The sequence below is a fragment of the Scyliorhinus torazame genome, chromosome 13, assembly GCF_047496885.1.
Source record: "Scyliorhinus torazame isolate Kashiwa2021f chromosome 13, sScyTor2.1, whole genome shotgun sequence".
NCBI classification, from domain to species: domain Eukaryota; kingdom Metazoa; phylum Chordata; class Chondrichthyes; order Carcharhiniformes; family Scyliorhinidae; genus Scyliorhinus; species Scyliorhinus torazame.
The window spans coordinates 160,838,906-160,865,993 of record NC_092719.1 but is presented as its reverse complement, the minus strand read 5'-3'; the positions used below and the strand labels follow the sequence as shown (position 1 = coordinate 160,865,993).

The following is a 27,088-nucleotide window of genomic DNA, read 5'->3' as shown; positions in this document are numbered from 1 at the left end:
CCATGCTGAATTGCCCCTTAATTGGAAAAAAATAGAATTAGGTACTCCAAATTCTTTTTAAATACGTCCCACATGAAATATATTTGGATGGTATCAGTCTATTTCCTGGCAGACATATAGGTTCCTAGCACAAAACTATTCTGAACGTGGCAATAATTTAGCAGCCCCACTCGCTCAGACCACAGGAATAGCTGAGGTGAAAATGTAACACTGGTGCAATAGGAACTTCTCTTCTATGGTTGAAGTTAAGGCGCGATGACATGGATCTGCAAGTATTTGATACTGACATTTAACTTAGGAAAGTTCTTCAGTGCTAGCAACCATTTCCTTGATAAGAAAGGCATTTCTTCATGAACAGTATGCTGACTTACCTTTAGCACATCATTTTTGTCTGGATCCTTTGCCGCAACTTTATATATTAGAGTATTGACAGCAGTGTTTTCGGCAATATAAACTTCAGCATCTGCAAAATAGATTAAGTTTCAAAGCTCAGAAACACACAGCCCCTCTTTTTAATAACAAGGGGCCGACATCTTCGGTGCAACAAAATCATAAATAGATTCTTTACAAATTATGTTTATACTTCGAGTGAATCTCTTTGACAGTCTCTTTGACTGTCAGTTATGGCTCTCTAGTCTGCAAAAAGTAGTTGGAAATTAGCCTGTGAGATACTGAAAGGCAAATGCTTAACATGCTAGTGTCTGATCTTTTGTCTGCCATTTCAGAGGTGTTAACCCAATTACATTAAACATGTTACTACTTCCATTAAAATAATGGGCAAAGGAATTTGATATGGAAGGCTGAAGCATTGAATAGGATGAGTTGATCAATATCCAGATTCTGTTGCTGCATTGACAACTGTTTAATGTGGTGTTACCTGTAATTTAATACTTTGGTCTCAAAATGTATTTCTGATTTCATATAAATGATGTTATGTAATATTTATATAACAGACTGAGATCAAATCGTTTATTTTTTTTTGCCCATTCCTCATTTCCCCTAACAGGTATTCCTCCTCTTAGTCTCTAGCTGAGCTGATGAGTGGGTGAACTGCTGTCAACGCCAGTTTGTAAAATGTTGCTAGGAGACACACAAAAGCCACCTGATGTAAATCACTGTCCTATGTGGGTGTTACATGGCTTTCACTTGATAATTTGCCTAATAACCTGACTGAGATACTTATATCTATCTTCATGCTTTTCCAATAGGAATTTTACAGGGTTAATATTTTGCAAATTTATGATCATGGTGTAAAGCTTTGATAAGTGGAAGCTTGGTCTCCAGGTATCAGATACTGTTACGGCCCACTCTCACTCTCTAGACTGCATTTCCACTGAGTAAATACCCTATTCAAAGATCAAAGTCCAACAATTACTCCCTTACATGTGTGTTCAAGTATTTTGGGTGAAACCTTTTACACGGCTCATTTAATTTTTGTTTTCTTTAGTTAATATAAATGAATAGTGCAGCGGATCCACTGCATGTAAATTCATCTTAGCTACATGAGGCTTCTTGAGCAGTTCTATTGGCTTCATCTCTGTTTTGGCAAAATGATAAATAGCTGATTTAGTTGGTGTTACCTTTAGGTAAGGGTATTAAGGGATCTCGAGCAAAATCGTGATGTGATGAAATGGAGGAAGAAGCTTGAGGGGATAAATGACCTAAGCCTGTTGTGGGAACTCATTCAAATGTGAGACATTTGTGAAGATCTGACTGAAGATTATTTTTAATCTGTTTCAATTCTGAATTAGCATTTCCTTCAAACAGTTGTATGTGTGTGTATTTAGAGTGCAGACATTGTGTAAACTACAGTTCTGCTCTCACACATAAAAGTATTAAATCCTACTTTGAACACAACTCCAACATTCATCTTTCAGATTGTTGTCAAAGTAAAACATTCTGGAGGCAGTGGTACTGTCACTGGACTGGTAATCCAGAAACCCAGGGGACACGGCTTCATATCCCACCACAGCAGGTGATGGCATTTAAGCTCAATAAAATATCTGGGATTAAGAGTCTAATGATGACCATGAAACAATTGTTGTAAAAACCCAATTGGTTTACTAAAGTCCTTTAGGGAAGGAAATCTGCCATCCTTATCTGGTCTGGCCGATGTGGACTCCAGACCCACAGCAATGTGGTTGACTCTTAACTGCCCCCTCAAGGGTAACTAGGGATGGACAATAAATGCTGGCACAGCCTGCGACGCCCACGTCCCACGGACAAATAAAAAAACAATTCTTACCGGTCATTAAAAATGGAAAGTGTAAAGAATGAGTTATGACTTCACTGCAATTAGCAAATACAGTAAATATAGAATCTCAGACAGCCCTGCTCAATCAATCTTTCCACAAATCATCCTGGAAGAAGCAGAGATGGATCCTCTCAATGAACTGCCCATTGAACTCTCCTGGCAACTACTATTATTACCACAAACCTTAGGAATGGAACATTTGAAGTGGCTAGTGAATTAAGCAGAGCTGGATTGGAAACACTGGTCCTTTGACTCAAATTAAGAAAACTTAACAGTAATGTTAGGTTTTTTTAATAGCATGGAGTCTAAGGATTAATGTACATCAATAGCGAGTAGAACACTTATTGTTCCCAATTATAATTTTGGGTTGATATATCAATTAAGCTCTTACAACAAAATATCTGGTCTGAATTTGAGAAAAGAAATCTTGCATCTATGGTACATGTCATTAATATGACAAAGGCATTCCAAGGAATTATGGCGTGAGTCATTTATGTCATTACTAACACAACATCATGATTTCCTGGGGCTTGCACATTGCTTCACAGAGACCCCTGCCAAAAAAGTTGAACAACTAATTATCATAACTCCATCCCTTTAAAATCAAATGGCAAGATTGAATTTACTGAAATAACATCCCTGTAATCAGCATACCACTTAGATCATTAAAGAATTGGCCCTGAATTCAATCACTCAGCATGTTGCCTGAGGGTTAAACTTGTTTTAGGAACTTAATTGGAATCTTAAACCTCAGTAGGGCAATAAAATAAGCATTTTGACAGCCACGCATGATCTGGTTTTCTGCCAACTAAGATCATTTTATGGTACTATTTATTGAATTTGTGTGCTAATGTGGCTTGCTGGATTGCAACCGGTAAGGAAATATAGCTAGGGATTGCACACAGTTCAGAATATAACCCTCTGCAGATGAGTTCCTTCTTAATGTGATTTATATATTTATACAAACTCATCAATCAGATTAATCCAGCCTAACTGTTTGATTCGTACAGACTGCAACTCATCCTCGTGTTATCAGATCAGAGGATAGTTCCTAAACGCATCCCTGTTAAATAACCTGCTGTTCCATTCGATGTCAGGCCATGATATCTTTGAATGCATATTAGACAGTAGCCATTTCATTCCCGATCGGTCGCTGTGCTGCATTTTAACTACTCGTGGTGTAATTCCGCCATTGGAATTTGGGCTCCTCAATTCCATTTAACCTGTGTGCTCCTCACTGACACCACCATTGTTCCATATACCTTTTTAAAACTGGTGACCTTTGTTGGTTAGATTGATTTGGCAAAAATACTTAGATGTAAATATATACCTTGTTTAGCTAAAGTTCCCAGAAAGATGGGCGGCTCATTTACATCGAGGATCTTTACTATGATGGTCTGGGAAGCAGAGCTACCTTTCTGATCTTTCACAAACAGTTGAAGTGAGTAGCGTGGAGTGCTTTCAAAATCCAACTTCGGACTGTTAGTCGTTACTAGCTATATAAAAGTAAAAGCACAGCAATGAAAATAAATCAGTACATAAAGCTGCAGGTTTTCACTCTGCCCCATCTCTGCACACCCAACCCAGGATCGAAAATCCAGGCCACGTTGTCAGTTTGCCTACTCTCTGACCCTCAATCCCAATTCCTTTGTTCGCTGACCCTCAGGCCAGAATATTTTCATCCCAGATCGGATGGGAATGGAGGTGTGACAGCAAACAAATTGGCTCCTGCTCGTTGTGACCAGAAATCATGGCTCTGTTCCCACCCTCTGCCATTGTAAACGGGCTGAAAACAGTTCCACTCCTGTTACCATGCTCAATACTTTTTGCGCCGGGCTCATTAAGAGGCCGTCCGTCACTTGAAGGTTTTATGATTATCTGCAAGACAGCAGGGTCCAGCAGCTGTCAGATTTTACAACAGCTGGATGGAAGTGGGAAATATTTTAAAAGGTAAATAACGTATTAAGCACTTTTGATTGCTTTTATGCTTTCCAGTTTAGAGATCTGCTAAGATTAGCAGTTTTGAGGTTAAATTGTTTATTTGGGTATTTATGGGCTCGGGTGTGTGTTATCGAGTTTTTATGTGGCTTGTGAGTTCACATGTTTATAAAGTGGATAATGAGTGAGGGTGAGTGAAGGATGGGGAGAGGAGGGTAAATGAGGGGGGTTTGGATGGTTGAGGGTTAGGTAGGGTGAGGGGATCTGAGTGGATGAGAGGGGCTTGGAAAACAGATCTACATTTTGACAGGCTTTTGAAATATTTTCAGAATTTAAAAAAATAATTTCAAAACATTCCTTCCAGACACAGCTCAAAGCTTTCCGTATATCCACATAAAGATCCAGGCTGATGTATATGGGAATGGAGGGGCACAGAGACGGGCCTTTTAACCTGCCTGCTCCAGAATTGGCCTACCTCAACTCCCACCTTGGATCTGCCTAATTGGGTGGCAGGCCTGCCTCCTGACCAGTCTGTAAAGGTGCACAGCCCAGCTGTCTAGGGACCCCCAGCAGGAATGTGAACCAGGTTCAATCCTGACTCCCATTTCTCACCTCCGAAGGGAAAGCTGGGCTCTCAGTCTCAGTTTAGTGACTCTCAGTGTTAATCTACATATTCTGTGATGCCTGATATAAATTCCACCATTATCTGACCATCAGGAAAGGATTTTAACTTTTAAAAGTTGGCAAGGGCCAGGTAGTGCACAGAAAACCCAGAGGTCAGGGTTTCCCCCACACCCTGTAGGTTTAATCCACATTGTCCAACTGACAACACCGACAGCACCCCCCCCCCCCCCCCCCCCCGCCCAAACCACCAGAAATAAGCCTTTTAGATAGGCTTGGCATCGGGTAAGCCAGGTAATGCTGATGAAGAGGCAAAGTGAGCAGGTAGGTCTAAGCACCAATCTGTGGTTAAATACTTATATATTCTTTTGTGTTAATTCTTTGATTTTTAAGTTATGTTATTTTCTTCACGATAAAACGAAGAGTCATGCAGCTTATTAGGATTTTGGTGATACTAATATACCAACTAAGGTAAATACAATATCATTGGGAAACTGAATAAATAACATGTAATTACATTTCCTACAACACATTAAACCAGAGTTCACGAGACACAAAATCCTGGATATCAGACTGAGGTTAAGAAAGCCAGAGGATGGCTGAGAGTAAACAGATTGAGAACGAGACTGAGAGTGAACAGACTAAGAACCAAACTGAGAGTGAACAGACTGAGTACCAGACTGAAACTGAGCAGAGTGAGAACCAGACTGAGTGAAAGGACTGAGAACCAGGCCAGATTAGAATATAGAACGTAGAACAGTACAGGCCCTTTGGCCCACAATGTTGCGCCGACCATTTATCCTTTTCAAAGGTCAACCTAACCTACACCCCTTCAATTTACTACTGCCCATGTGCTTGTCTAAGAGTCGCTTAAATGTTCCTAATGACTCTGACGCCACCACCTCCGCTGGCAGTGCATTCCACACACCCACCACTCTCTATGTAAAGAACCTACCTCTGACATCTCCCCTATACCTTCCTCCAATCACCTTAAAATTATGTTCCCTCGTGACAGCCATTTCCACCCTGGGGAAAGGTCTCTGACTACCCACTCTATCCATGCCTCTCATCACCTTGTACACCTCTATCAAGTCACCTCTCTGCCTTCTTCGCTCTGGTGAGAAAAGGCCGAGCTCCCTTAGCCTTTCTTCATAAGATATGCCCTCCAGTCCAGGCAGAATCCTAGTAAATCTCCTCTGCACTCTCTCCAAAGCATCCACATCCTTCCGATAATGAGGCGACCAGAACTGAACACAATATTCCAAGTGTGGTCTAACCAGGATTTTATAAAGCTGCAGCAAAACCTCGCGGCTCTTAAACTCAATCCCCCTGTTAATGAAAGCCAACACACCATATACCTTCTTAACAACCCTATCAACCTGGGTGGCAACTTTGAGGGATCTATGTACGTGGACCACAAGATCCCACTGTTCCTCCACACTTCCAAGAATCCTGTCTTTTACCCTGTATTCATCATTTAAATTTGACGTTCCAAAATGAATCACTTCACATTCATCGAGGTTGAATTCCACCTGCCACTTCTCAGCCCGGCTTTGCATCCTGTCAATGTCCTGTTGCACCCTGCAACAGCCCTCGACACTATCTACAACTCCACCAACCTTTGTGTCATCGGCAAACTTACTAACCCACCCTTCCACTTCCTCATCCAAGTCATTTATAAAAACCACAAAGAACAGAGGTCCCAGAACAGATCCCTGAGGGACACCACTGGTCACCGACCTCCAGGCGGAATACTTTCCATCCGCTACCACTCGCTTTCGGCCATCTAATTCTGTATCCAGGCAGCCACATTTCCCTGTATCCCATTCCCCCTGACTTTCTGAATGAGCCTACCATGGGGAACCTTATCAAATGCCTTACTGAAATCCATTTACACCACATCCACTGCCCAACCTTCATAAATGTGTTTCGTCACATCCTCAGAGGCTTGTGAGGCATAACCTGTCCCTCACAAACCTATGCTGACTATCTTTAATGAAACTATGTTTTTCTAAATAATCATAAATCCTATCCCACAGAATCCTTTCCAGTATTTTGCTCACCACAGACGTAAGACTGACTGGTCTGTAATTCCCAGGGATTTCCCTATTCCCTTTCTTGAACAGGGGAACAACATTCGCCTCCCTCCAATCATCTGGTACTACTCTAGTGGAGAGTGAGGACGCAAAGATCATCGCCAACGGCGCAGCAGTCTCCTCCCTCGCTTCCCGTAGTAACCTTGGGTATATCCCATCTGGCCCAGGCGACTTATCTATCCTGATGCTTATCAAAATTTCCAGCACATCTCCTTCTTAATATCAACCTGTTTGAACCTATTAACCTGATTCATGCTGTTCTCACGAGCAACAAGGTCCCTCTCTCTAGTGAATACTGAAGCAAAATATTCATTTAGGGCCTCACCAACCTCCTCAGACACTAGGCACAAGTTCCCTCCACTATCCCTGATCGGTCCTACTCTCATTCTGATCATCCTTTTATTTCTCACGAAGTGTCGAACGCCTTGGAGTTTTCCCTAATCCTTTCTGCCAGGGCTTTTTCATGCCCCTTTTAGCTCTCCTAAATCCATTTTTGAGTTCCTTCCTGGCTACCTTGTAACCCTCTAGAGCTGTGCCAGGTCCTTGCTTCCTCAACCTTATGTAAGCTTCCTTCTTCCACGTGACTAGAAGTTCCACTTCCCTTGTCATCCAAGGCTCCTTCACCTTACCATTCCTTCCTCGTCTCAGTGGGACAAAACTATCCAGCACTCGCAGCAAGTGCTCCTTAAACAGCCCCCATATTATTCCCGTACCAGCCTCCCTGAACAGGCGCCGGAATGTGGCGACTCGGGGCTTTTCACAGTAACTTCATTTGAAGCCTACTTGTGACAATAAGCGATTTTCATTTTCATTTCATTTTCATTGTTGTGCATTTCCCTGAGAATATCTGTTCCCAATTTATGCTCCTCAGCTCCTATCTAATAGCAGTATAATTTCACCTCTCCCAATTAAATATCTTCCCATACTGTCTGTTCCTATCCCTCTCCATTACTATGGTAAAGGTCAAGGAGTTGTTGTCACTGTCACCGAAATGTTCTCCCACCAAGACATCTGACACCTGGCCTGGTTCGTTGTCAAGCACCAAATCCAATATGGCCTCCCCACCCCCCCCCCTAGTCGGCCTATCTACATATTGAGTCAGGAATCCTTCCTGGACACACTTTACAAAATCTGCTCCATCCAAACCATTTGCACGAAGGAGGTTCCAGTCAATATTAGGGAAGTTGAAGTCACTCATGATAACAACTCTGTTACTTCTGCACCTTTCCAAGATCTGCCGCCCAATCTGTTCCTCCATCTCTCTGCTGCCAATGGGGGGTCTATAGGAAACTCCCAATAAAGTGACTGCTTGTTTCTTGTTTCTGACTTCCACCCATACTGACTTAGTAGACAAACCCTGCTCGACTACCTCCTTTTCTGCAGCTGTGGTGCACTCTCTAATTAACAGTGCCACTCCCCCTCCTCTTTTACTTCCCTCCCAATTCTTCTAAAAACATCTAAACCTCGGAACATCTAACAACCATTCCTGGCCCTGTGAAATCCATGTCTTATTCCGAACACTCCTTGCATTGAAACATACACTTTAACCCATTCCACTGATTGAAACTTTGCCCTATTAACTGTCTATTCTTCCTCACAGACTCACTGCATAGATTGAGAGCTAAACTGAGAGCAAACAGACTGAGAACCAGGCGCAGAGTGAGAAGTGTTAGACACACACTGAGAGCTAGCAGATTGAGAAACAGACAGAGAGCGAACAGGGTTAGAACCAGACTGAGAACTGGAGTGAGAGCAAACAGATTGAGAGCCAGAATGAGAGCGAACTGAGTGAAACCCAGACTGAGAATGAACAAATTGAGAACAAGGCTCAAAGTGAACAGGCTGAGAACCAGAGTGAGAGTGAACAGAATGATAAACAGACTGTGTGTGAACAGCCTGAGAATCAGACTGAAAGCGAACAGAGTGAGAACCAGACTGAGAGTGAGAACCAGACTGAGTGTGATCAGAGTGAGAGCCAGACTGAGTGTGAACAGACTGAGAATCAGACTGAAAGCGAATAGAGTATGAACCAGACTGAGAGAGATCAGAGTGAGAACCAGACTGAGAGTGAACAGACTGAGAATCAGACTGAAAGTGGACAGAGTGTGAACCAGACTGAGAGTGAGAACCAGACTGAGTGTGATCAGAGTGAGAGCCAGACTGAGTGTGAACAGACTGAGAATCAGACTGAAAGCGAATAGAGTATGAACCAGACTGAGAGAGATCAGAGTGAGAACCAGACTGAGAGCGAACAGAGAGATAAGCAGACTGAGTGTAATCAGAGTGAGAACCAGACTGAGTGTGATCAGAATGAGAACCAGACTGAGTGTGATCAGAGTGAGAACCAGACTGAGTGTGATCAGAGTGAGAACCAGACTGAGAGCGAACAGAGTGAGAACCAGACTGAGTGTGATCGGAGTGAGAACCAGACTGAGTGTGATAAGAATGAGAACCAGACTGAGAACGAACAGAGTGAGAAACAGACTGAGAGCGAACAGAGTGAGAACCAGACTGAGAGTGATCAGAGTGAGAACCAGACTGAGAGCGAACAGAGTGAGAACCAGATTGAGAGTGAACAGAGTGAGAACCAGACTGAGAGTGATCAGAGTGAGAACCAGACTGAGAGCGAACAGAGTGAGAACCAGATTGAGAGTGAACAGAGTGAGAACCAGACTGAGTGTGATCAGAGTGAGAGCCAGACTGAGTGTGAACAGACTGAGAATCAGACTGAAAGCGAATAGAGTATGAACCAGACTGAGAGAGATCAGAGTGAGAACCAGACTGAGAGTGAACAGACTGAGAATCAGACTGAAAGTGGACAGAGTGTGAACCAGACTGAGAGTGAGAACCAGACTGAGTGTGATCAGAGTGAGAGCCAGACTGAGTGTGAACAGACTGAGAATCAGACTGAAAGCGAATAGAGTATGAACCAGACTGAGAGAGATCAGAGTGAGAACCAGACTGAGAGCGAACAGAGTGAGAACCAGACTGAGAGTGATCAGAGTGAGAACCAGACTGAGTGTGATCAGAGTGAGAACCAGGCTGAGAGCGAACAGAGTGAGAACCAGACTGAGTGTGATCAGAGTGAGAGCCAGACTGAGTGTGAACAGACTGAGAATCAGACTGAAAGCGAATAGAGTATGAACCAGACTGAGAGAGATCAGAGTGAGAACCAGACTGAGAGCGAACAGAGTGAGAACCAGACTGAGAGTGATCAGAGTGAGAACCAGACTGAGAGTGATCAGAGTGAGAACCAGACTGAGTGTGATCAGAGTGAGAACCAGGCTGAGAGCGAACAGAGTGAGAACCAGACTGAGTGTGATCAGAGTGAGAACCAGACTGAGCGTGATCAGAGTGAGAACCAGACTGAGAGCGAACAGAGTGAGAACCAGGCTGAGAGTGATCAGAGTGAGAACCAGACTGAGTGTGATCAGAGTGAGAACCAGACTGAGAGTGAACAGAGTGAGAACCAGACTGAGCGTGATCAGAGTGAGAACCAGACTGAGAGCGAACAGAGTGAGAACCAGGCTGAGAGTGATCAGAGTGAGAACCAGGCTGAGAGCGAACAGAGTGAGAACCAGGCTGAGAGTGATCAGAGTGAGAACCAGACTGAGTGTGATCAGAGTGAGAACCAGACTGAGAGTGAACAGGGTGAGAACCAGACTGAGTGTGATCAGAGTGAGAACCAGACTGAGTGTGATAAGAATGAGAACCAGACTGAGAACGAACAGAGTGAGAACCAGACTGAGTGTGATCAGAGTGAGAACCAGACTGAGTGTGATCAGAATGAGAACCAGACTGAGTGTGATCAGAGTGAGAACCAGACTGAGAGCGAACAGAGTGAGAACCAGACTGAGAGCGAATAGAGTATGAACCAGACTGAGAGAGATCAGAGTGAGAACCAGACTGAGAGTGAACAGACTGAGAATCAGACTGAAAGTGGACAGAGTGTGAACCAGACTGAGAGTGAGAACCAGACTGAGTGTGATCAGAGTGAGAGCCAGACTGAGTGTGAACAGACTGAGAATCAGACTGAAAGCGAATAGAGTATGAACCAGACTGAGAGAGATCAGAGTGAGAACCAGACTGAGAGCGAACAGAGAGATAAGCAGACTGAGTGTAATCAGAGTGAGAACCAGACTGAGTGTGATCAGAATGAGAACCAGACTGAGTGTGATCAGAGTGAGAACCAGACTGAGTGTGATCAGAGTGAGAACCAGACTGAGAGCGAACAGAGTGAGAACCAGACTGAGTGTGATCGGAGTGAGAACCAGACTGAGTGTGATAAGAATGAGAACCAGACTGAGAACGAACAGAGTGAGAAACAGACTGAGAGCGAACAGAGTGAGAACCAGACTGAGAGTGATCAGAGTGAGAACCAGACTGAGAGCGAACAGAGTGAGAACCAGATTGAGAGTGAACAGAGTGAGAACCAGACTGAGAGTGATCAGAGTGAGAACCAGACTGAGAGCGAACAGAGTGAGAACCAGATTGAGAGTGAACAGAGTGAGAACCAGACTGAGTGTGATCAGAGTGAGAGCCAGACTGAGTGTGAACAGACTGAGAATCAGACTGAAAGCGAATAGAGTATGAACCAGACTGAGAGAGATCAGAGTGAGAACCAGACTGAGAGTGAACAGACTGAGAATCAGACTGAAAGTGGACAGAGTGTGAACCAGACTGAGAGTGAGAACCAGACTGAGTGTGATCAGAGTGAGAGCCAGACTGAGTGTGAACAGACTGAGAATCAGACTGAAAGCGAATAGAGTATGAACCAGACTGAGAGAGATCAGAGTGAGAACCAGACTGAGAGCGAACAGAGTGAGAACCAGACTGAGAGTGATCAGAGTGAGAACCAGACTGAGTGTGATCAGAGTGAGAACCAGGCTGAGAGCGAACAGAGTGAGAACCAGACTGAGTGTGATCAGAGTGAGAGCCAGACTGAGTGTGAACAGACTGAGAATCAGACTGAAAGCGAATAGAGTATGAACCAGACTGAGAGAGATCAGAGTGAGAACCAGACTGAGAGCGAACAGAGTGAGAACCAGACTGAGAGTGATCAGAGTGAGAACCAGACTGAGAGTGATCAGAGTGAGAACCAGACTGAGTGTGATCAGAGTGAGAACCAGGCTGAGAGCGAACAGAGTGAGAACCAGACTGAGTGTGATCAGAGTGAGAACCAGACTGAGCGTGATCAGAGTGAGAACCAGACTGAGAGCGAACAGAGTGAGAACCAGGCTGAGAGTGATCAGAGTGAGAACCAGACTGAGTGTGATCAGAGTGAGAACCAGACTGAGAGTGAACAGAGTGAGAACCAGACTGAGCGTGATCAGAGTGAGAACCAGACTGAGAGCGAACAGAGTGAGAACCAGGCTGAGAGTGATCAGAGTGAGAACCAGGCTGAGAGCGAACAGAGTGAGAACCAGGCTGAGAGTGATCAGAGTGAGAACCAGACTGAGTGTGATCAGAGTGAGAACCAGACTGAGAGTGAACAGGGTGAGAACCAGACTGAGTGTGATCAGAGTGAGAACCAGACTGAGTGTGATAAGAATGAGAACCAGACTGAGAACGAACAGAGTGAGAACCAGACTGAGTGTGATCAGAGTGAGAACCAGACTGAGTGTGATCAGAATGAGAACCAGACTGAGTGTGATCAGAGTGAGAACCAGACTGAGAGCGAACAGAGTGAGAACCAGACTGAGAGCGAACAGAGTGAGAACCAGACTGAGTGTGATCAGAGCTGGAAACGGACTGAGTGTGATCAGAGTGAGAACCAGACTGAGTGTGATCAGAGTGAGAAACAGACTGAGAGCGAACAGAGTGAGAACCAGACTGAGTGTGATCAGAGTGAGAACCAGACTGCGTGTGATCAGAGTGGGAACCAGAGTGAGAGCGAACAGAGTGAGAACCAGACTGAGTGTGATCAGAGTGAGAACCAGACTGAGTGTGATCAGAGTGAGAAACAGACTGAGAGCGAACAGAGTGAGAACCAGACTGAGAGTGATCAGAGTGAGAACCAAACAGAGAGTGACCAGAGTGAGAACCAGACTGAGTGTGATCAGAGTGAGAACCAGACTGAGTGTGATCAGAGTGAGTACCAGACTGAGTGTGATAAGAATGAGAACCAGACTGAGAACGAACAGAGTGAGAACCAGACTGAGTGTAATCAGGGTGAGAACCAGACTGAGTGTGATCAGAATGAGAACCAGACAGAGTGTGATCAGAGTGAGAACCAGACTGAGTGTGATCAGAATGAGAACCAGACAGAGTGTGATCAGAGTGAGAACCAGACTGAGTGTGATCAGACTGAGAGCGAACAGAGTGAGAACCAGACTGAGGGTGATCAGAGTGAGAACCAGACTGAGTTTGATCAGAGTGAGAACCGGACTGAGTGCGATGAGATTGAGTACCAGACTGAGTGTGATCAGAGTGAGAAACAGACTGAGAGCGAACAGAGTGAGAACCAGACTGAGAGTGATCAGAGTGAGAACCAAACTGAGAGTGACCAGAGTGAGAACCAGACTGAGTGTGATCAGAGTGAGAACCAGACTGAGTGTGATCAGAGTGAGTACCGGACTGAGTGTGATAAGAATGAGAACCAGACTGAGAGTGAACAGGGTGAGACCCAGACTGAGTGTGAGCAGAGTGAGAACGAGACTGAGAGTGATCAGAGTGAGAACCAGACTGAGTGTGATGAGATTGAGTGCCAGACTGAGTGTGATCAGATTGAGAGCCAGACTGAGTGTGATCAGATTGAGAACCAGACTGAGTGTGATCAGAGTGAGAACAAGACTAAGTGTGATCAGATTGAGACCCAGACTGAGAGCGAACAGTTTGAGAACCACACTGAGTATGATCAGAGTGAGAACCAGACTGAGAGTCTTCAGAGTGAGAACCAGACTGAGTGTGATCAGAGTGAGAACCAGACTCAGTGTGATAAGAATGAGAACCAGACTGAGAGAAATCAGATTGAGGAGCAGACTGAGAGAGATCAGATTGAGGAGCAGACTGAGTGTGATCAGAGTGAGAACCAGACTGAGTGTGATCAGAGTGAGAACCAGACTGAGTGTGATCAGAGTGAGAACCAGACTGAGAGTGAACAGGGTGAGAACCAGACTGAGTGTGAGCAGAGTGAGAACGAGACTGAGAGTGATCAGAGTGAGAACCAGACTGAGTGTGATGAGATTGAGTACCAGACTGAGTGTGATCAGATGGAGAACCAGACTGAGTGTGATCAGATTGAGAACCAGACTGAGTGTGTTCAGAGTGAGAACCAGACTGAGTGTGATCAGATTGAGACCCAGATTGAGTGTGATCAGAGTGAGACCCAGACTGAGTGTTATCAGAGTGAGAACCAGACTGAGTGTGATCAGAGTGAGAACCAGACTGAGTGTGATTAGAGTGAGAACCAGACTGAGTGTGAGCAGAGTGAGAACGAGACTGAGAGTGATCAGAGTGAGAACAAGACTGAGTGTGATCAGAGTGAGAACCAGACTGAGTGTGATAAGAATGAGAACCAGACTGAGTGTGATCAGATTGAGAACCAGACTGAGTGTGATCAGAGTGAGAACCAGACTGAGAGTGAACAGGGTGAGAACCAGACTGAGTGTGAGCAGAGTGAGAACGAGACTGAGAGTGATCAGAGTGAGAACCAGACTGAGTGTGATGAGATTGAGTGCCAGACTGAGTGTGATCAGATTGAGAGCCAGACTGAGTGTGATCAGATTGAGAACCAGACTGAGTGTGATCAGAGTGAGAACCAGACTAAGTGTGATCAGATTGAGACCCAGACTGAGAGCGAACAGTTTGAGAACCACACTGAGTATGATCAGAGTGAGAACCAGACTGAGAGTCTTCAGAGTGAGAACCAGACTGAGTGTGATCAGAGTGAGAACCAGACTCAGTGTGATAAGAATGAGAACCAGACTGAGAACGAACAGAGTGAGAACCAGACTGAGGGTGATCAGAGTGAGAACCGGACTGAGTTTGATCAGAGTGAGAACCAGACTGAGTGTGATGAGATTGAGTACCAGACTGTGTGTGATCAGATTGAGAATCAGACTGAGTGTGATCAAAGTGAGAACCAGACTGAGTGTGATGAGATTGAGTACCAGACTGTGTGTGATCAGATTGAGAACCAGACAGAGTGTGATCAGATTGAGAACCAGACTGAGTGTGATCAGAGTGAGAACCAGACTGAGTGTGATCAGATTGGGACCCAGATTGAGTCTGATCAGAGTGAGACCCAGACTGAGTGTTATCAGAGTGAGAACCAGACAGAGTGTGATCAGAGTGAGAACCAGACAGAGTGTGATCAGAGTGAGAACCAGACTGAGTGTGATCAGAGTGAGAACCAGACTGAGTGTGATCAGAGTGAGAACCAGACTGAGAGTGAACAGGGTGAGAACCAGACTGAGTGTGAGCAGAGTGAGAACGAGACTGAGAGTGATCAGAGTGAGAACCAGACTGAGTGTGATGAGATTGAGTACCAGACTGAGTGTGATCAGATGGAGAACCAGACTGAGTGTGATCAGATTGAGAACCAGACTGAGTGTGTTCAGAGTGAGAACCAGACTGAGTGTGATCAGATTGAGACCCAGATTGAGTGTGATCAGAGTGAGACCCAGACTGAGTGTTATCAGAGTGAGAACCAGACTGAGTGTGATCAGAGTGAGAACCAGACTGAGTGTGATTAGAGTGAGAACCAGACTGAGTGTGAGCAGAGTGAGAACGAGACTGAGAGTGATCAGAGTGAGAACAAGACTGAGTGTGATCAGAGTGAGAACCAGACTGAGTGTGATAAGAATGAGAACCAGACTGAGTGTGATCAGATTGAGAACCAGACTGAGTGTGATCAGAGTGAGAACCAGACTGAGAGTGAACAGGGTGAGAACCAGACTGAGTGTGAGCAGAGTGAGAACGAGACTGAGAGTGATCAGAGTGAGAACCAGACTGAGTGTGATGAGATTGAGTGCCAGACTGAGTGTGATCAGATTGAGAGCCAGACTGAGTGTGATCAGATTGAGAACCAGACTGAGTGTGATCAGAGTGAGAACCAGACTAAGTGTGATCAGATTGAGACCCAGACTGAGAGCGAACAGTTTGAGAACCACACTGAGTATGATCAGAGTGAGAACCAGACTGAGAGTCTTCAGAGTGAGAACCAGACTGAGTGTGATCAGAGTGAGAACCAGACTCAGTGTGATAAGAATGAGAACCAGACTGAGAACGAACAGAGTGAGAACCAGACTGAGGGTGATCAGAGTGAGAACCGGACTGAGTTTGATCAGAGTGAGAACCAGACTGAGTGTGATTAGAGTGAGAACCAGACTGAGTGTGAGCAGAGTGAGAACGAGACTGAGAGTGATCAGAGTGAGAACAAGACTGAGTGTGATCAGAGTGAGAACCAGACTGAGTGTGATAAGAATGAGAACCAGACTGAGTGTGATCAGATTGAGAACCAGACTGAGTGTGATCAGAGTGAGAACCAGACTGAGAGTGAACAGGGTGAGAACCAGACTGAGTGTGAGCAGAGTGAGAACGAGACTGAGAGTGATCAGAGTGAGAACCAGACTGAGTGTGATGAGATTGAGTGCCAGACTGAGTGTGATCAGATTGAGAGCCAGACTGAGTGTGATCAGATTGAGAACCAGACTGAGTGTGATCAGAGTGAGAACCAGACTAAGTGTGATCAGATTGAGACCCAGACTGAGAGCGAACAGTTTGAGAACCACACTGAGTATGATCAGAGTGAGAACCAGACTGAGAGTCTTCAGAGTGAGAACCAGACTGAGTGTGATCAGAGTGAGAACCAGACTCAGTGTGATCAGAGTGAGAACAAGACTGAGAGTGAATAGGGTGAGAACCAGACTGAGTGTGATCAGAGTGAGAACCAGACTGAGAGTGATCAGAGTGAGAACGAGACTGAGTGTGATCAGAGTGAGAAACAGACTGAGAGTGATCAGAGTGAGAACCAGACTGAGTGTGATCAGATTGAGTACCAGACTGAGTGTGATCAGAGTGAAAACCAGACTTTGAGCTAACAGAGTGAGAACCAGACTGAGTGTGATCAGCGTGAGAACCAGACTGAGAGCGACAGAGTGAGAACCAGACTGAGAGCAAACAGAGTGAGAACCAGACTGAGTGTGATCAGAGTGAGAACCAGACTGAGAGTGATCAGAGTGAGAACCAGACTGAGCGTGATCAGAGTGTGAACCAGATTGCGTGTGATCAGAGTGAGAACCAGACTGAGAGCGAACAGCATGAGAACCAGACTGAGCGTGATCAGAGTGAGAACCAGACTGAGTGTGATCAGAGTGAGAACCAGACTGAGCATGATCAGAGTGAGAACCAGACTGAGAGCGAACAGAGTGAGAACCAGACTGTGAACGAACAGAGTGAGAACCAGGCTGACAGTGGTCAGAGTGAGAACCAGACTGAGTGTGTTCAGAGTGAGAACCAGACTGAGTGTGGTCAGAGTGAGAACCAGACTGAGTGTGATCAGAGTGAGAAACAGACTGAGAGCGAACAGAGTGATAACCACGCTGAGTGTGATCAAAGTGAGAACCAGACTGAGTTTGATCAGATTGAGAACCAGACTGAGTGTGATCAGAGTGAGAACCAGACTGAGTGTGATCAGATTGAGAACCAGACTGAGTGTGATCAGAGTGAGAACCAGACTGAGTGTGATCAGAGTGAGAACCAGACTGAGTTTGATCAGAGTGAGAACCAGTCTGAGTGTGATCAGATTGAGAACCAAACTGAGTGTGATCAGAGTGAGAACCAGACTGAGTGTGATCAGATCGAGAACCAGACTGAGTGTGATCAGAGTGAGAACCAGACTGAGTGTGATCAGAGTGAGTACCAGACTGTGTGTGATCAGAGTGAGAACCAGACTGTGTGTGATGAGATTGAGTACCAGACTGAGTGTGATCAGATTGAGAACCAGACTGAGTGTGATCAGATTGAGAACCAGACTGAGTGTGATCAGAGTGAGACCCAGGCTGAGTGTTATCAGAGTGAGAACCAGACTGAGTGTGATCAGAGTGAGAACCAGACTGAGTGTGATCAGAGTGAGAACTTGACTGAGAGTGAACAGGGTGAGAACCAGACTGAGAGCGAACAGTTTGAGAATCACACTGAGTATGATAAGAGTGAGAACCAGACTGAGAGTCTTCAGAGTGAGAACCAGACTGAGTGTGATCAGAGTGAGAACCAGACTGAGAGTGATGAGAGTGAGAACCAGACTGAGCGTGATCAGAGTGTGAACCAGACTGCGTGTGATCAGAGTGAGAACCAGACTGAGCGTGATCAGAGTGAGAACCAGACTGAACGCGATCAGAGTGAGAACCAGACTGAGAGCGAACAGAGTGAGAACCAGGCTGAGAGTGATCAGAGTGAGAACCAGACTGAGTGTGAGCAGAGTGAGAACCAGACAGAGAGAGATCAAATTGAGAATCAGACTGAGTGTGATCAAAGTGAGAACCAGACTGAGCGTGATCAGAGTGAGAACCAGACTGAGAGCGAACAGAGTGAGAACCAGACTGTGAGCGAACAGAGTGAGCACCAGACTGAGTGTGGTCAGAGTGAGAACCAGACTGAGTGTGATCAGAGTGAGAACCAGACTGAGAGCCAACAGCATGAGAACCAGACTGAGCGTGATCAGAGTGAGAACCAGACTGAGTGTGATCAGAGTGAGAACCAGACTGAGAGCGAACAGAGTGAGAACCAGACTGTGAGCGAACAGAGTGAGAACCAGGCTGAGAGTGATCAGAGTGAGAACCAGACTGAGAGTGATCAGAGTGAGAAACAGACTGAGAGCGAACAGACCGAGAACCAGACTGAGTGTGATCAGAGTGTGAACCAGACTGAGTTTGATCAGAGTGAGAACCAGACTGAGTGTGATGAGATTGAGTGCCAGATTGAGAGCCAAACTGAGTGTGATCAGAGTGAGAACCAGACTGAGTGTGATCAGATCGAGAACCAGACTGAGTGTGATCAGAGTGAGAACCAGACTGAGTGTGATCAGATTGAGTACCAGACTGAGTGTGATCAGATTGAGAACCCTACTGAGTGTGATCAGATTGAGAAGCAGACTGAGTGTGATCAGATTGAGAATCAGACTGAGTGTGATCAGAGTGAGAACCAGACTGAGTGTGATCAGATTGAGAACCAGACTGAGTGTGATCAGAGTGAGAACCAGACTGAGTGTGATTAGAGTGAGAACCAGACTGAGTGTGAGCAGAGTGAGAACGAGACTGAGAGTGATCAGAGTGAGAACAAGACTGAGTGTGATCAGAGTGAGAACCAGACTGAGTGTGATAAGAATGAGAACCAGACTGAGTGTGATCAGATTGAGAACCAGACTGAGTGTGATCAGAGTGAGAACCAGACTGAGAGTGAACAGGGTGAGAACCAGACTGAGTGTGAGCAGAGTGAGAACGAGACTGAGAGTGATCAGAGTGAGAACCAGACTGAGTGTGATGAGATTGAGTGCCAGACTGAGTGTGATCAGATTGAGAGCCAGACTGAGTGTGATCAGATTGAGAACCAGACTGAGTGTGATCAGAGTGAGAACCAGACTAAGTGTGATCAGATTGAGACCCAGACTGAGAGCGAACAGTTTGAGAACCACACTGAGTATGATCAGAGTGAGAACCAGACTGAGAGTCTTCAGAGTGAGAACCAGACTGAGTGTGATCAGAGTGAGAACCAGACTCAGTGTGATAAGAATGAGAACCAGACTGAGAACGAACAGAGTGAGAACCAGACTGAGGGTGATCAGAGTGAGAACCGGACTGAGTTTGATCAGAGTGAGAACCAGACTGAGTGTGATGAGATTGAGTACCAGACTGTGTGTGATCAGATTGAGAATCAGACTGAGTGTGATCAAAGTGAGAACCAGACTGAGTGTGATGAGATTGAGTACCAGACTGTGTGTGATCAGATTGAGAACCAGACAGAGTGTGATCAGATTGAGAACCAGACTGAGTGTGATCAGAGTGAGAACCAGACTGAGTTTGATCAGATTGGGACCCAGATTGAGTCTGATCAGAGTGAGACCCAGACTGAGTGTTATCAGAGTGAGAACCAGACAGAGTGTGATCAGAGTGAGAACCAGACAGAGTGTGATCAGAGTGAGAACCAGACTGAGTGTGATCAGAGTGAGAACCAGACTGAGTGTGATCAGAGTGAGAACCAGACTGAGAGTGAACAGGGTGAGAACCAGACTGAGTGTGAGCAGAGTGAGAACGAGACTGAGAGTGATCAGAGTGAGAACCAGTCTGAGTGTGATGAGATTGAGTACCAGACTGAGTGTGATCAGATGGAGAACCAGACTGAGTGTGATCAGATTGAGAACCAGACTGAGTGTGTTCAGAGTGAGAACCAGACTGAGTGTGATCAGATTGAGACCCAGATTGAGTGTGATCAGAGTGAGACACAGACTGAGTGTTATCAGAGTGAGAACCAGACTGAGTGTGATCAGAGTGAGAACCAGACTGAGTGTGATTAGAGTGAGAACCAGACTGAGTGTGAGCAGAGTGAGAACGAGACTGAGAGTGATCAGAGTGAGAACAAGACTGAGTGTGATCAGAGTGAGAACCAGACTGAGTGTGATAAGAATGAGAACCAGACTGAGTGTGATCAGATTGAGAACCAGACTGAGTGTGATCAGAGTGAGAACCAGACTGAGAGTGAACAGGGTGAGAACCAGACTGAGTGTGAGCAGAGTGAGAACGAGACTGAGAGTGATCAGAGTGAGAACCAGACTGAGTGTGATGAGATTGAGTGCCAGACTGAGTGTGATCAGATTGAGAGCCAGACTGAGTGTGATCAGATTGAGAACCAGACTGAGTGTGATCAGAGTGAGAACCAGACTAAGTGTGATCAGATTGAGACCCAGACTGAGAGCGAACAGTTTGAGAACCACACTGAGTATGATCAGAGTGAGAACCAGACTGAGAGTCTTCAGAGTGAGAACCAGACTGAGTGTGATCAGAGTGAGAACCAGACTCAGTGTGATCAGAGTGAGAACAAGACTGAGAGTGAATAGGGTGAGAACCAGACTGAGTGTGATCAGAGTGAGAACCAGACTGAGAGTGATCAGAGTGAGAACGAGACTGAGTGTGATCAGAGTGAGAAACAGACTGAGAGTGATCAGAGTGAGAACCAGACTGAGTGTGATCAGATTGAGTACCAGACTGAGTGTGATCAGAGTGAAAACCAGACTTTGAGCTAACAGAGTGAGAACCAGACTGAGTGTGATCAGCGTGAGAACCAGACTGAGAGCGACAGAGTGAGAACCAGACTGAGAGCAAACAGAGTGAGAACCAGACTGAGTGTGATCAGAGTGAGAACCAGACTGAGAGTGATCAGAGTGAGAACCAGACTGAGCGTGATCAGAGTGTGAACCAGATTGCGTGTGATCAGAGTGAGAACCAGACTGAGAGCGAACAGCATGAGAACCAGACTGAGCGTGATCAGAGTGAGAACCAGACTGAGTGTGATCAGAGTGAGAACCAGACTGAGCATGATCAGAGTGAGAACCAGACTGAGAGCGAACAGAGTGAGAACCAGACTGTGAACGAACAGAGTGAGAACCAGGCTGACAGTGGTCAGAGTGAGAACCAGACTGAGTGTGTTCAGAGTGAGAACCAGACTGAGTGTGGTCAGAGTGAGAACCAGACTGAGTGTGATCAGAGTGAGAAACAGACTGAGAGCGAACAGAGTGATAACCACGCTGAGTGTGATCAAAGTGAGAACCAGACTGAGTTTGATCAGATTGAGAACCAGACTGAGTGTGATCAGAGTGAGAACCAGACTGAGTGTGATCAGATTGAGAACCAGACTGAGTGTGATCAGAGTGAGAACCAGACTGAGTGTGATCAGAGTGAGAACCAGACTGAGTTTGATCAGAGTGAGAACCAGTCTGAGTGTGATCAGATTGAGAACCAAACTGAGTGTGATCAGAGTGAGAACCAGACTGAGTGTGATCAGATCGAGAACCAGACTGAGTGTGATCAGAGTGAGAACCAGACTGAGTGTGATCAGAGTGAGTACCAGACTGTGTGTGATCAGAGTGAGAACCAGACTGTGTGTGATGAGATTGAGTACCAGACTGAGTGTGATCAGATTGAGAACCAGACTGAGTGTGATCAGATTGAGAACCAGACTGAGTGTGATCAGAGTGAGACCCAGGCTGAGTGTTATCAGAGTGAGAACCAGACTGAGTGTGATCAGAGTGAGAACCAGACTGAGTGTGATCAGAGTGAGAACTTGACTGAGAGTGAACAGGGTGAGAACCAGACTGAGAGCGAACAGTTTGAGAATCACACTGAGTATGATAAGAGTGAGAACCAGACTGAGAGTCTTCAGAGTGAGAACCAGACTGAGTGTGATCAGAGTGAGAACCAGACTGAGAGTGATGAGAGTGAGAACCAGACTGAGCGTGATCAGAGTGTGAACCAGACTGCGTGTGATCAGAGTGAGAACCAGACTGAGCGTGATCAGAGTGAGAACCAGACTGAACGCGATCAGAGTGAGAACCAGACTGAGAGCGAACAGAGTGAGAACCAGGCTGAGAGTGATCAGAGTGAGAACCAGACTGAGTGTGAGCAGAGTGAGAACCAGACAGAGAGAGATCAAATTGAGAACCAGACTGAGTGTGATCAAAGTGAGAACCAGACTGAGCGTGATCAGAGTGAGAACCAGACTGAGAGCGAACAGAGTGAGAACCAGACTGTGAGCGAACAGAGTGAGCACCAGACTGAGTGTGGTCAGAGTGAGAACCAGACTGAGTGTGATCAGAGTGAGAACCAGACTGAGAGCCAACAGCATGAGAACCAGACTGAGCGTGATCAGAGTGAGAACCAGACTGAGTGTGATCAGAGTGAGAACCAGACTGAGAGCGAACAGAGTGAGAACCAGACTGTGAGCGAACAGAGTGAGAACCAGGCTGAGAGTGATCAGAGTGAGAACCAGACTGAGAGTGATCAGAGTGAGAAACAGACTGAGAGCGAACAGACCGAGAACCAGACTGAGTGTGATCAGAGTGTGAACCAGACTGAGTTTGATCAGAGTGAGAACCACACTGAGTGTGATGAGATTGAGTGCCAGATTGAGAGCCAAACTGAGTGTGATCAGAGTGAGAACCAGACTGAGTGTGATCAGATCGAGAACCAGACTGAGTGTGATCAGAGTGAGAACCAGACTGAGTGTGATCAGATTGAGTACCAGACTGAGTGTGATCAGATTGAGAACCCTACTGAGTGTGATCAGATTGAGAAGCAGACTGAGTGTGATCAGATTGAGAATCAGACTGAGTGTGATCAGAGTGAGAACCAGACTGAGTGTGATCAGATTGAGAACCAGACTGAGTGTGATCAGAGTGAGAACCAGACTGAATGTGATCAGAGTGAGAACCAGACAGAGAGAGATCAGATTGAGAACCAGACTGAGTGTGATCAAAGTGAGAACCAGACTGAGCGTGATCAGAGTGAGAACCAGACTGAGAGCGAACAGAGTGAGAACCAGACTGTGAGCGAACAGAGTGAGAACCAGACTGAGAGTGATCAGAGTGAGAACCAGACTGAGTGTGGTCAGAGTGAGAACCAGACTGAGTGTGATCAGAGTGAGAACTAGACTGAGAGCCAACAGCATGAGAACCAGACTGAGCGTGATCAGAGTGAGAACCAGACTGAGTGTGATCAGAGTGAGAACCAGACTGAGAGCGAACAGAGTGAGAACCAGACTGTGAGCGAACAGAGTGAGAACCAGGCTGAGAGTGATCAGAGTGAGAACCAGACTGAGAGTGATCAGAGTGAGAACCAGACTGAGTGTGGTCAGTGTAAGAACCAGACTGAGTGTGATCAGAGTGAGAAACAGACTGAGAGCGAACAGAGCGAGAACCAGACTGAGTGTGATCAGAGTGAGAACCAGACTGAGTTTGATCAGAGTGAGAACCAGACGGAGTGTGATGAGATTGAGTGCCAGATTGAGAGCCAAACTGAGTGTGATCAGAGTGAGAACCAGACTGAGTGTGATCAGATCGAGAACCAGACTGAGTGTGATCAGAGTGAGAACCAGACTGAGTGTGATCAGATTGAGTACCAGACTGAGTGTGATCAGATTGAGAACCCTACTGAGTGTGATCAGATTGAGAGCCAGACTGAGTGTGATCAGATTGAGAATCAGACTGAGTTTAATCAGAGTGAGAACCAGACTGAGTGTGATCAGATTGAGAACCAGACTGAGTGTGATCAGAGTGAGAACCAGACTGAGTATGATCATATTGAGACCCAGATTGAGTGTGATCAGAATGAGAACCAGGCTGAGTGTGATCAGATTGAGTACCAGACTGAGTGTGATCAGATTGAGAACCCTACTGAGTGTGATCAGATTGAGAGCCAGACTGAGTGTGATCAGATTGAGAATCAGACTGAGTTTAATCAGAGTGAGAACCAGACTGAGTGTGATCAGATTGAGAACCAGACTGAGTGTGATCAGAGTGAGAACCAGACTGAGTATGATCATATTGAGACCCAGATTGAGTGTGATCAGAATTAGAACCAGGCTGAGTGTGATCAGAGTGAGAACCAGACTGAAAGTGAACAGGGTGAGAACCAGACTGAGTGTTAGCAGAGTTAGAACGAGACTGAGCGTGATCAGAGTGAGAACCAGACTGAGCGCGATCAGAGTGAGAACCAGACTGAGAGCGAACAGAGTGAGAACCAGGCTGAGAGTGACCAGAGTGAGAACCAGACTGAGTGTGATCAGAGTGAGAACCAGACTGAATGTGATCAGAGTGAGAACCAGACAGAGAGAGATCAGATTGAGAACCAGACTGAGTGTGATCAAAGTGAGAACCAGACTGAGCGTGATCAGAGTGAGAACCAGACTGAGAGCAAACAGAGTGAGAACCAAACTGTGAGCGAACAGAGTGAGAACCAGGCTGAGAGTGATCAGAGTGAGAACCAGACTGAGTGTGGTCAGAGTGAGAACCAGACTGAGTGTGATCAGAGTGAGAACCAGACTGAGAGCCAACAGAATGAGAACCAGACTGAGCGTGATCAGAGTGAGAACCAGATTGAGTGTGATCAGAGTGAGAACCAGACTGAGTGTGGTCAGAGTGAGAACCAGACTGAGTGTGATCAGAGTGAGAACCAGACTGAGAGCCAACAGCATGAGAACCAGACTGAGCGTGATCAGAGTGAGAACCAGATTGAGTGTGATCAGAGTGAGAACCAGACTGAGTGTGATCAGAGTGAGAACCAGACTGAGTGTGGTCAGAGTGAGAACCAGACTGAGTGTGATCAGAGTGAGAACCAGACTGAGAGCCAACAGCATGAGAACCAGACTGTGAGCGAACAGAGTGAGAACCAGGCTGAGAGTGATCAGAGTGAGAACCAGACTGAGAGTGATCAGAGTGAGAACCAGACTGAGTGTGGTCAGAGTGAGAACCAGACTGAGTGTGATCAGAGTGAGAAACAGACTGAGAGCGAACAGAGCGAGAACCAGACTGAGTGTGATCAGATTGAGAACCAGACTGAGTTTGATCAGAGTGAGAACCAGACTGAGTGTGATGAGATTGAGTGCCAGATTGAGAGCCAAACTGAGTGTGATCAGAGTGAGAACCAGACTGAGTGTTATCAGATCGAGAACCAGACTGAGTGTGATCAGGGTGAGAACCAGACTGAGTGTGATCAGATTGAGTACCAGACTGAGTGTGATCAGATTGAGAACCCTACTGAGTGTGATCAGATTGAGAACCAGACTGAGTGTGATCAGATTGAGAATCAGACTGAGTGTGATCAGAGTGAGAACCAGACTGAGTGTGATCAGATTGAGAACCAGACTGAGTGTGATCAGAGTGAGAACCAGACTGAGTATGATCAGATTGAGACCCAGATTGAGTGTGATCAGAATGAGAACCAGACTGAGTATGATCAGATTGAGAACCAGACTGAGAGCGATCAGAGTCAGAACCAGACTGAGAGAAATCAGATTGAGGAGCAGACTGAGAGAGATCAGATTGAGGAGCAGACTGAGAGTGGTCAGAGTGAGAACCAGACTGAGTGTGGTCAGAGTGAGAACCAGACTGAGTGTGATCAGAGTGAGAACCAGACTGAGAGCCAACAGCATGAGAACCAGACTGAGCGTGATCAGAGTGAGAACCAGACTGAGTGTGATCAGAGTGAGAACCAGACTGAGCGTGATCAGAGTGAGAACCAGACTGAGAGCGAACAGAGTGAGAACCAGACTGTGAGCGAACAGAGTGAGAACCAGGCTGAGAGTGATCAGAGTGAGAACCAGACTGAGAGTGATCAGAGTGAGAACCAGACTGAGTGTGGTCAGAGTGAGAACCAGACTGAGTGTGATCAGAGTGAGAACTAGACTGAGAGCCAACAGCATGAGAACCAGACTGAGCGTGATCAGAGTGAGAACCAGACTGAGTGTGATCAGAGTGAGAACCAGACTGAGAGCGAACAGAGTGAGAACCAGACTGTGAGCGAACAGAGTGAGAACCAGGCTGAGAGTGATCAGAGTGAGAACCAGACTGAGAGTGATCAGAGTGAGAACCAGACTGAGTGTGGTCAGTGTAAGAACCAGACTGAGTGTGATCAGAGTGAGAAACAGACTGAGAGCGAACAGAGCGAGAACCAGACTGAGTGTGATCAGAGTGAGAACCAGACTGAGTTTGATCAGAGTGAGAACCAGACGGAGTGTGATGAGATTGAGTGCCAGATTGAGAGCCAAACTGAGTGTGATCAGAGTGAGAACCAGACTGAGTGTGATCAGATCGAGAACCAGACTGAGTGTGATCAGAGTGAGAACCAGACTGAGTGTGATCAGATTGAGTACCAGACTGAGTGTGATCAGATTGAGAACCCTACTGAGTGTGATCAGATTGAGAGCCAGACTGAGTGTGATCAGATTGAGAATCAGACTGAGTTTAATCAGAGTGAGAACCAGACTGAGTGTGATCAGATTGAGAACCAGACTGAGTGTGATCAGAGTGAGAACCAGACTGAGTATGATCATATTGAGACCCAGATTGAGTGTGATCAGAATGAGAACCAGGCTGAGTGTGATCAGAGTGAGAACCAGACTGAAAGTGAACAGGGTGAGAACCAGACTGAGTGTTAGCAGAGTTAGAACGAGACTGAGCGTGATCAGAGTG

At 46.0% G+C, this 27,088-nt stretch overlaps 1 protein-coding gene across 2 annotated transcripts in view; it reads right to left on the bottom strand.

The window, feature by feature from the left end:
* Positions 1-27,088, bottom strand: part of LOC140388340 (cadherin-related family member 3-like) — a 132,094-nt gene that overhangs the window by 85,163 nt on the left and 19,843 nt on the right. For both annotated transcript variants that reach the window (XM_072472342.1, XM_072472341.1), the window contains 2 exons: positions 3,585-3,750; positions 372-463 (listed from right to left, as the gene is read on the bottom strand). In XM_072472342.1, coding sequence (XP_072328443.1) covers positions 372-463; positions 3,585-3,750 — 258 coding nt within the window. The remainder of the gene's footprint in view (positions 1-371; positions 464-3,584; positions 3,751-27,088) is intronic.